Source organism: Gekko japonicus, unplaced genomic scaffold, assembly GCF_001447785.1.
Source record: "Gekko japonicus isolate JY-2015 unplaced genomic scaffold, Gekko_japonicus_V1.1 scaffold317, whole genome shotgun sequence".
Classification (NCBI taxonomy): domain Eukaryota; kingdom Metazoa; phylum Chordata; class Lepidosauria; order Squamata; family Gekkonidae; genus Gekko; species Gekko japonicus.
The window spans coordinates 652,631-664,214 of record NW_015162487.1 but is presented as its reverse complement, the minus strand read 5'-3'; the positions used below and the strand labels follow the sequence as shown (position 1 = coordinate 664,214).

General features: G+C 46.3%; 1 protein-coding gene across 1 annotated transcript in view; it reads right to left on the bottom strand.

Annotated features, from left to right (window-relative positions):
- The window catches only part of IDH1 (isocitrate dehydrogenase 1 (NADP+)), a 30,068-nt gene that overhangs the window by 7,714 nt on the left and 10,770 nt on the right, over positions 1 to 11,584 (bottom strand). The window contains 2 exon segments of the mRNA XM_015405945.1: positions 6,967 to 7,072; positions 7,897 to 8,188. Of these exon segments, the coding sequence (XP_015261431.1) occupies positions 6,967 to 7,072; positions 7,897 to 8,188 (398 nt within the window).

The following is an 11,584-nucleotide window of genomic DNA, read 5'->3' as shown; positions in this document are numbered from 1 at the left end:
TTTGTAAGAATTAAGCGTGCATCTCTAGATAGAGGTGCTAATGGGTAAAACCCAGATGCCAGCTAAGAGTCTGAGCCTTGCTCTTAGGCTGGACGGGGACTCTAGTTAAAAGAGGTTCTGGTGGCTTATTGTTCTGAATCCAGAGAGGGTAGCCTACCTCTGTGGGTTGTTGTTTAATGTATTGTAAAAGTATAGGATTCCCTCTCATTCCTGGACAGGCTTGAGGGGCAGAAACCTATACACCTGCCATAAATGTTGTTAGTCTTTAAGATGCTACTGTACTCTTGCTCTTTCCTACTGATACAGGCAGAACAACATGGCTACCCATCTTGATCTCAGTGGAAGGCCCCACATTTAGCTGTACAGAATGGAAATCCATCAACCTTGTGAAGAAACTTGCACAGGCACAAACAGACATCACCTTTCTCACCAAATGCAGAAAACTTAACATTATACCAAAGGGACTGAGAGTGAAAAACCCTCTACAATCCACTTTCCCCACAAACTATGGTGAGAGTTTGCGTCGTACGTTCTCCAAGAAGCTACTGAAACCTTTGGCCAGCATCTTGTACCATAAACAGGAACTGATCAAGGAAAAGCTCACTGAACCAACCTTTCTTCGGAGGAATTTCACCACAGGAGACAAGGCATCTACAATAGGCGACTAACTTCTACACAAAAGCAGAAGTGCAAAACACTTTCCAACCTTTGACAAGCCGTCTGAAGAAGTGAGCAGTGACTCATGAAAGCTCATACCCTACCACAAATTTTGGTAGTTTTTAAGGTGCTCCTGAAAACTTGCTCATTTCTACAACTAGGATCTGGGAGACTCAGGTCTGAATGCCCCTTCTGCCAAGGAAGCTGGCTGGGTGACCTTGGGACAGTCACCCCCTCTCAGCCTAACCTGCCTCACAGGGTTGTTGTGACAACAAAAGGGAGGAGAGGGCAATGATGTCTGCTGCTTTGGGTCCCCACTGGAGAGAATCAGAACAACATGGCTACCCATCTTGATCTCAGTGGAAGGCCCCACATTTAGCTGTACAGAATGGAAATCCATCAACCTTGTGAAGAAACTTGCACAGGCACAAACAGACATCACCTTTCTCACCAAATGCAGAAAACTTAACATTATACCAAAGGGACTGAGAGTGAAAAACCCTCTACAATCCACTTTCCCCACAAACTATGGTGAGAGTTTGCGTCGTACGTTCTCCAAGAAGCTACTGAAACCTTTGGCCAGCATCTTGTACCATAAACAGGAACTGATCAAGGAAAAGCTCACTGAACTTGACTCCTGTCTACAGAACCAACCTTTTTTCAGAGGAATTTCACAACAGGAGACAAGGCATCTACAATAGGCATCTAACTTCTCCACAAAAGCAGAAATGCAAAACACTTTCCAACCTTTGACAAGCCGTCTGAAGAAGTGAGCAGTGACTTATGAAAGCTCATACCCTACCACAAATTTTGGTAGTTTTTAAGGTGCTCCTGGAAACTTGCTCATTTCTACAACTAGGATCTGGGAGACTCAGGTCTGAATGCCCCTTCTGCCAGGGAAGCTGGCTGGGTGACCTTGGGACTAACCTGCCTCACAGGGCTGTTGTGACAACAAAAGGGAGGAGAGGGCAATGATGTCTGCTGCTTTGGGTCCCCACTGGAGAGAATGGTATAAACGAAGTAAATAAATGGATATACTTTTAGTACATTCCAAGGCAAGCATCATCCTATGAAGGAGACATCGCTTTCTATGGACACCAAGCTGATGCCTCTTGAGCTAAGAAAGGTTAAAGCACTTGGGGCTCTTTAGCTTGGAGAAACGACGCCTGAGAGATGACATGATCGAGGTTTACAAGACTATGCATGGGATAGAGCAGGTAGAGAAAGAAGTCCTTTTCTCCCTTTCTCACAATACAGGAACTGGTGGGCACTCCATGAAATTGCTGAGCAGTCGGGTTAGAACAGATAAAAGGAAGTACTTCTTCATCCAAAGAGTGATTAACACATGGAATTCACTGCCACAGGAGGTGGTGGCGGCTACAAGCATAGACAGCTTCAAGAGGGAATTAAATAAACATATGGAGCAGAGGTCCATCAGTGGCTGTTAGCCACAAGGTATAGATAGGACCTCTCAGTCTGGGGCAAGTGATACTCTGTATTGTTGGTGCTTGGGGGGTGGGGGCAACAGTGGGAGGGCTTCTAGTGTCCTGGCCCCACTGCTGGACCTCCTGATGGCAACACAGAGTGTTGGACTGGATGGGCCACTGACCTGATCCAACATTGGCGTCTCTTATGTTCTTATGAGCTCCACTGAAGCACCCGCTACTCTAGTGAACGGACAGAAAGGCCAGCACTGAATGTGTGTTTTGAGGAAGACGCTTGGGGGAGCTATGAAGCCCGCTGACAGGCCTCAGAACACCCAAAGGCCCCTGTGCTTTGGATAACAAGAATTCAGTCCGGCATGTTGTGCTAACAGCCACTGTTTTCAACAGCTTTAAAATGGATTTGTAAAGGTAAAGGTAAAGGTTCCCGGCTTCTCTTATGTTCTTATGAGCTCCACTGAAGCACCCGCTACTCTAGTGAACGGACAGAAAGGCCAGCACTGAATGTGCGTTTTGAGGAAGACGCTTGGGGGAGCCATGAAGCCCGCTGACAGGCCTCAGAACACCCAAGGGCCCCTGTGCTTTGGATAACAAGAATTCAGTCTGGCATGTTGTGCTCACAGCCACTCTTTTCAACAGCTTTAAAATGGATTTGACAGAGTCAATAAATTACTATTAGACACGATAGCGAAATGGAACCTGCAGGTTCAGAGGCAGTCTACCTATGAACACCAGTCACTGGGAGGTAAACAGTTACCGGGAAGTAAGCAGTAGGAAAAAGGTCGCTGCCCTTTTGTCCTGCTTGTGGGATTCTCAGAGGTGCCTAGTTGGACTAGAAGGACTTTTGGTCTTATTTGTTAAGACGCTTCTGATATTTTTGTCATGGAAATGCACGTTCCTGTCGATGGACTTTTCTGGTCACAAGCCATTAAGAGCTGGGTGAGGGCAAATGACAAGACACAGGGCCTCTTATGGAAAACATTTCAGTTTCCCAAATCAGTTTCCCACAAAAGAGGTCGCACCCGCCTGGCCCACTCAGAAGTGTCCCTCTTTCTGATCTTGTTTCTGTGACATGTCAGGATTTTCAAGATAGCCTGGCTTCATCATGTCAAAAAAAAAAAGAGAATCCACTCATTTAAAGATCTGTAACACTGAAACGTCATATCAGTGTTTATCACACATGCAAATGTCCTTCAAATATAACAGAGAACATACAATTGGGCTATAGTCAGAGGTCAATTCGAGGGGGATTGCGGGGGATCGCAGTTCCCCCGGGTGAGGTGGGGGGGCAGGGCACACAACAAAGCCCCGCCCCCCGCTTCCGGCCACCCCGCTTCCGGCCCTCATTCAGCCAGGAGGAGGCAGGAGAAGAGGGAGGGTAAGTTGCTCCCTCCCCGCCTCTCCCCACCCCTGCCTGCCTGGGGCCAGGGAGGGCCTTGGTGGCCTTATGACACACTTCCGGTGTTGTCAGGGGGTGTGGCCTTATGACACACTTCCGGTGATGTCAGGGGGTGTGGCATATGCTAATGAGTTATGCTAATGAGTTCCCCTAGCTCTTTTTCTACGAAACGACCCCTGGCTATAGTAGAAACACTTGTGGGGGGCGCGGGGGGTGTCTTTTGTTCACGTTCTGGTTTAAAGCTGCTCCTGTCCCTCCCAGGTCCTGTGACTCAAAATACAGTGATGTTCTGTTTAATTTAAGCCACTTCTGTAATCAGGCAAGGACCAAGCTCATAACTATTACCTCTATGGCTCCCCGAGCAAGCAGTGATGTGCCTCTTGCTCATCCAATTGGTTTTAATAAGACTGGATTCATTCATAGCAAGAGCGCAAATCTTAACTGATACATCTTCTTTTTTTTGTTAAATATGGTGCCTAAGGGTTATGGACAGTTCATCCAATTGGTTTTAATAAGGCTGGATTCATTCACAGCAAGAGTGCAAATCTTCTGACTATGTGGCTCATCCTTCCATTTTACTCTCCTGAAGTTGCAGAATAAGTATGGAAAAGTGTATAAAAAAAGATGGGTTAAGGTGTATGATTGGATAGAGACATTGAATGTATGGGACTCTACATTATATGTTACCTATGTATTGGAATGTTAAATACTATAAAACCAATTAACTGATACATCTTCTGAATATGTGGCTCATCCTTCCATTTTACTCTCAACAACAATCTTGTGAGGGAGGGGTAAGCTCATCCTGAAAACGCATTTCAAATGCCTTAGAGATGAATGTTTGGGATTTGTTAACGCCTGTGGAGTTTAATGATTTTATCGTCTTTTGCTCCAAAGAGCTGTGTAGAAACTGCAACCAGCGTCATTTGAAGCCGCATGACCTGGACTCGCCATCACATCCCGAGGAGTTTTCCCCTCTCTTCTAAAACATTTGTTTTATAACATCCAGCCTGACAAAAGGGTTCTAGGGAACTTGAAAGCTCGTTCACCGTTATGTGTCATTTGGTTGGTCCTAACAAAACGTACTTATAGAGACTGTGTTCTGATTTTTTTTGGTCATATGTGAACTTCCTGGCATAAGGGAATTTGAACCCAGATCTTCATCCAGAACTCTAAGTGCTACACCATGAACGCCTCAGATACAGCCTTATGAACCACATGTTTGATTTTATTTCCTTTATTTTTAAACTTTATTTATATCCTGCCTTTCACCCCAATGGGGACTCCAGACAGCTGACATCATTCTCCTCTCCTCCCTTTTATCCTCACAACAATCCTGTGAGGTAGGTTAGGCTACGAAATTGGCCCAAGCTTCCATGGATTCAAACCTAGGTCTCCCAGATCCTAGCCCGACATTTTAACCACTAAACTGCACTGGCTCTCTGGATACTCCGATTCTGGAGTGTTGGCATTCACAAATCTCTGTGTGAGGTAGTGATATATTAGACAGTTCAACCATGCAGAGTGCCTTTCTGGAACAAAGGTGAGCGATGACGTTAACAAGTTAAACAAGACCCTTCACCGAGAGACATGACTGGCTTGCTTTAATCATTTAACGTCTAAATTGTGTCGCTTGAGTAGAATGTCTCGTGACAGAAAACTGCTCTGGCAATAAAACAGCCTCTGGCTGGCTTACACGACCATTGATGCAATATAAAATGGTTAAGAAAATGGAGTTTAAGGTCAGCTACCCTCTGGAGCAAGCAAATATTCTCTCTCCCCTCCATATGAAACATGGAAGTTCCTGTAAGGATTATTTTGGGGAGTTTCCCTCAAGTTTCTGAAACGTGCCTGATGCACGAAGCAGTGCGTTGAGAGGACTGAAATGGTGTTAGCTGGGCATGAAGGCCAGAACCTCACTGGGTTGAACAGTTTCCAGTGAGCCGCCAGCCGCCAATTGTCACAGTTGGGACACAGCCACGGTTGGGACACGGCCTACAACTGTTCATTCATGGCCAGAATGCAAATCTTAACTGAATACAACAGAAGTGCCCCAGACAACTTTTAAAGGACCATACTAAAACTGCCCGTCATTTTTGTCCTGTGCAATTCAATATGAAGCATTCATTACACAGCCATAATCCGCAGACGGATTTCCCCCTCCCCACCAATATTCAGAGGCAGTGCTGATGAAAGGTATTCAATTCACAGTTCTGATGAATGAAGCCTCTTGTTTGGGCAGACAAAGTTAGCTCTGTTAAATCCACACACAAGCACAAGTCTCCTAGCAACTTTCTCAAGCCACGCTGAAGGAGCTGAGAAGCCGGAGGTTAGAGAGATAACTCTGTCTCCAGTGCCTAAAAACACTCTTGGCCGCCACTTTGGATAAATAAAGAAGCTGGTAGTCATTTTGTACGGAGTATGAGGTTGAACCTCTCAGCTCTTTGGAACAGGAGCCACCAAATCTCCACTCAGCCATGAAGCATCATGGGTAATCAGGTCCAGGCATGATGCCTATTCCTTAACCTCCCTCACAGGGTAGTTGTGACGATAGAAAATGGTTGTCCAAAAACCTTGATTTCTCTTAAGGAAAGGCGGGATTTTTAAAAAGAGAGAGCTCTAGAATTAACACAAGCTCCATTATGTTGACACACAGAGTGAAAACCTAAGACATTTTTTTAAATGCACAAAATACGCAGTGCCATCCTAAGCAGTTATACCCTTCTAAATCCGTGGACTCAGAAGGAATTGCTTAGGATTCCTCTGTGAGATAATGAAAGAGAACGCCACCTCGAGTCCATCTAACATATCACTTTTTAAAATAAATAAACGTCAATCTAAGTAGATTTCCCCATCTCTAAAACTGGTTGCATAATCAGTTGTGCAACTATAAGGCGGTTTTGAATCATCTGGATTCTCAGGCTACACCCTGGCCTCTGGCATAAGAAAAGACAGAGGGTGGCACAGACCAGGCATTCAAAACATACTTCCTTGATGCCTGGTCAGCAGCTAGCTTTATAGAAGGGCCACTCTGAGGAAGAACAGCACCCCTGGATCCCCAATACCATAAAGTAGTTAGTTAGCAAGGCCTGGTGTCACACTGCCACAAACCCCTGCTTCTCATTGGGCAACTGGGGCGGGGCATGGAGATTCAAGAGAGATATGGACTCCACCTCCCTCCGGTTACTTACTCCTCCTAGCGTAAGGTTTGGGTCTCTCCTTCATTTGATGCCTAGGCCTTCTTCACTTTCACACATGCCGACTAATGCACTTCTAATCAACTTCAGCAATTGTTTGCAAGTGGGTTTTGCCATTTCACACAGTAGAATCCAGTTGCAAAGTGCCTTGAAAGCGCATTATTCACTGTGTGTGAAAGGGTTAATGGTGCTATTTACACAAAGGCTGAAATAGGCTGTTTGCTCTTCTCTCTCTCTCACTCACACACGCTCACACTCCTTTTATACCTACTTTCAAAGTTATGTATTGTGTAAGTTATCGGTTTTCCTCCATCCTTTGGTGTGTAGGTCATCTCTACCTTTCCAGGGCCAGGTACGACAAAATCTGTGGCTCTATACTGCAAGAGAAGAATGGCAAATGAAGTCGGCAGCTTTCACCAAGGATTATGGAGAAATAGTACAGCCTGGAAAAAACATATTTGCATACATCCTGCTATAGATTTCCAAGTTTCTGCCTTAATGGGCAGCAAAGAGAACTCACACCAAGTTTCTGCCTTAATGGGCAGCAAAGAGGGCAATCACAGCACTTGCTTTGAAATGTTTCCTACAACCGGACATAGAACTTACACACTGCACAACCTATTTGGATAGTTGACAAAATGTTGCAATCCACACTGTGTATCGCAAGCTACCATATCTAAAATCTGTAATCTAAAATCTGCAACGGTGATGCTTTGGGACAACTCTGCTGTACTTGTATGCATTCTCTTCTCTGTGGCGTATATTACCTTGTCCTAAATAACAACTTCCAAGGTCCGAAAGCAGCAAGAACAGCAGCCCCAAGCACACCAGTTTTTAATTCTCTGGAGTTTTATGCTCTGGGTTTTTAATGGCAGTGAATTTTCATGCTTTTATATTTCTATGCTGTCATGATTTTACCGTGTTTTATTTTGCTAGTCACTCGAACATACATGTGCCCAAAGCTGTCCTATACTGAATCAGACCACTGGTCCATCAAAGTCAGTATTGTCTACTCTCCAGGGTCTCAGCTGGAGGTCTTTCACATCATCTGGTCCTTTTAACTGGAGATGCCGGGAACTGAACCTGGGACCTTCTGCACGCCAAGCAGATACTCTACGACTAAGCCAAGATTCTCTAGAGAGGAGGCTTAGAAGCCAAATTAATATATCTATGCATAAAGGGAGCAACTCAAGGTACCCACTTGGTCTCCAAACGCGTGACGGCCAATGATGATAGGTTTCACCCATCCGGATACCAGCCGGGGGATATTTTTGCAGATGATGGCTTCCCGGAACACTGTGCCGCCCAGAATGTTTCTGATGGTCCCGTTTGGAGACTTCCACATCTGCTTCAGCTTGAATTCTTCTACTCTCTTCTCGTCGGGAGTGATCGTGGCACATTTGACTCCTACATTGTACTTCTTGATGGCTTCGGCAGCTTCTATGGTGACTTTGTCGTTTGTTGCGTCCCGGTTCTCGATGCCCAAGTCATAGCTGCAAGTTGCCCCCCCGCCACAAAAAAACCCACATTGTTAGTTAAGTGCATTACCAACTTCCTCCAAAATGTTACTGAAAGCAATGTACCTGCCTCAGAAGTGTAGGATAAGAAATATATTTTAAAAAACCTGGGAGTGGGAGGATAGAAAGCAGCATACGCAGTTAAAAAATTTTTTTTATAGGCCACCTTTCCCGGCTAATATGATGGCTCAGAAGGATTTGGGATGGGGGGCTTAGGTACAGTGACTTGCCTTCTAGGAAATTCCTTTTATAACCTAGCAGCCAAATCTCTTATTATCATCGTATGGCATTGTGTGTTGAATAGCCATAAGATCCTAAGGTTGTCTGGCAGGCAACAGTTCTAGCTCTTTAGCATTATGCACCACTAGGTGGCGAGCAAGACTTTGTTTTTAAGGCAAGAGACGTTTCAGAGGTGGGTTGCCATTGCCTGCCGCTGCATCACGACCCTGGTATTCCTTGGAGGTCGCCCTTCCAAATCCTAGCCAAGGCCAACCCCGCTTAGCTTCCAAGATCTGACGCGATCGAAGTCTCCTCGTCTCTCAGATTCGCATGCTGCCCCCCGTAAAATGTTTAATGAAAGATTCACTGAAATCTACGTTCCAAAAAAAGAGGTGCCGTGTTCCTGCCTTTGAATGAACGATTCCTTGTTTTGTACCCCTCCGCCATTCCCTAGAGCCAGGCTATGAAGCGACTTCAGCATTTTCCATTTAGTTTGCAACCTGCACATGGCTTAAGTAGGAAGAAGTTACTTTGCATGTGATTGGGCAACTCTGTGGAGTCCTGGGAAAGGAAGCAAATGCTTGCCGCCGCCAAGCTCCCAGAACAATGTGGAAACATGAACTGATTTTTTTTAAATTAAAAAGATGGTCTGCACGCCAGTATTTCTGTTTAAAGAGTGAAAGTGTGTCAAAGGTCTTATACGTTTTGGATTGCCTGCGCGCAATAATCATTCATGGATTGCATGCACGCAATAATCAGCAGCATTATCAACGGCTGACTCTGCTTTGGAAGCAGCTCCGGCAAAGTGGCTCAACTGGTTAGATGAGTCGCTTAGTTTTTGGAATAAAAAAATCAAAGTGAAAGGGAACTGGGGGAAAGGCCAAAGGACCCTGGGATTACCCGTCACCAGGCACCTTGAAAAAGCTGTTGCTGGGCTCCCGAGGATACTTTCGGGGTACTTTGTCAATGGCCTTGACCATAGGCGTAAAGTTTGTGGGGGCGTCGGGGCGTCAGCCCTCCCCCGAAATTCTCAGGAAGGTGCTCAGCCTCCCCCGGGGGCAACTGGTTCCAGCCACCCTTGCCCAGCCCCAGCCCTCCCCCAGGAAATTGGAAAGTCTACACCCTTGGCCCGTGACAACTTGCAGGAGTGCAGACTCACTAAGGTTGCAAGCCCCTGAGTACTTACCTGGGAGAAAGCACCGCTGAAAGTAATGAGATTTACTACTGAGCAGACATGCACGGGACTATGCTGAAATGTTCCCAGGGATTTGCTCCAGTGCTGCAGGTCCTCCTGATTTATGGAGACCACAATGGCACAGCTTGTGGGGTTGCTAACGGGCCTGGAGAAAGGAATGCCCTGCCCTTTTGTGCATGTGGAAAGCCCCATCAAGTCACAGCTGACTTACGGCAACTTTGTAAGGGGTTTCCCAAGGCAAGAGACGTTTCAGAGGTGTTTTGCCATTGCCTGCCTCTGCATTGTGACCCTGGACTTCCTTGGGGGTCTCCCATCCAAATACTAACCAGGCCTGACCTTACTTAGCTTCTGAGATCTTCAGAGATCAGGCTAGCCTGGGCCATCCGACTTCTGAGCTCAGGTCAGGGCTTTCCTGCTCTGTTAAAAAGGTTCCCTTGCTCGAAAGCCAGTCGAATCCGACTCTAGGGTTGTGGTGCTCATCTCCGTTTCAAAGCTGAAGAGCCAGCGCTGTCCGAAGCTGTTTCCGTGGTCATGTGGGTGGCATGACTAAACACCAAGGCGCACGGAACGTTGTTACCTTCCCCCTGAAGTGGTACCTATTTATCTACTTGCAATTTCTTGCTTTCGAACTGCTAGGTTGGCAGGAGCTGGAACTAGAGACGGGAGCTCACTCCGTCATGCAGCACACTCGGGTCTCGAACTGCTGAACTACCGACCGTCCACAGCCTGCAGTTCAGCGTCTTAACCACTTGAGCCACCGCAGCTCCTGCTCTGTTAACAGAGGCTTAATGAGATGTTACTGACTTCTGTGCGATAAAAAAGCTTCAGCCGTCCGTGTCGGCACCTTAAGCCTCTATTCAAGGGGCAGAACATTTTTCTCCAGGCCTGGTGGTAGCTCTATATTTCTGCCAGGAGTTTTTTAATATCTAGGAGCTCTGCTGGAAACAAAGATGGCAGCTATTCGATGCTAGAGCCACTAGCCATGGTGCTGGAGGGAGCCTTCATCTATAGAGGCGGCAGACCTCTGAATACCAGTGCAGGGCACAGGAAAGCCTTGATTTCCATGGGCTGTCTGTAGGCCCACAAGGGCGACTGGATGGCCACTAGGGTTGCCAACTTCCAGGTAGCACCTGGAGATCTCCCGCTATTATGACTGATCTCCAGATGACCAAGATCAGTTCCCCAGGAGCAAATGGCTGCCATGGAGGATACTGCTGAGGTCCCGCCCCTCCTCACACCCCATTCTCCCCAGGCTCCACCCCCAAAATCGCCAGCTGACAACCCTATTGGCCACTGTGTGAAAAAGCATGCTGGGAGAAGATCACTGACCTGACCCATCAGACTGTACTTATGTACAGCATAAAACACATAGAAATGGTATGGGGCCTCACAACAGCTCCGGAAATCCCCCCCGCCCAAACACACACAACCAAGATGGCCTCCTATCTTGTGATCAGCTATCGTTTACATGGATCCTGAGTCTTTAAAGAATTGGGGCTGGCCAACAGACATGTGGAAGTTTCTGTTCCAAGGCCTTCACCAAGTGCTCACACATCAAGAAAAACACTGTTTAGAAATGATGAAATATGTAATATAGAACATGTAGTAATGATGGGAATTAATAATATACTGGTAAAATAGATCAGTTATAAAATCTGAAACTTAAAATGTCTGAAATAAGGATTATTGTACTCTGCAGAAAAAGTTCTGAAACTGTATGTAGGGGTGATTTTTTTAAAAAAAATTGTTTGAAGAAGAAGAGGAGGAGGAGATTGGATTTACACCCCACCCTTCACTACCCAAAGGAGTCTCAGAGCGGCTTATAAACTCCTTTCCCTTCCCCTCCCCACAACAGACACCCTGTGAGGTGGGTGGGGCTGAGAGAGCTCTGAGAGAACTGCTCTTTCAAGGACAGCTCTGACAGAACTATGGCTTGCCCATGGTCATCCAGCAGCTGC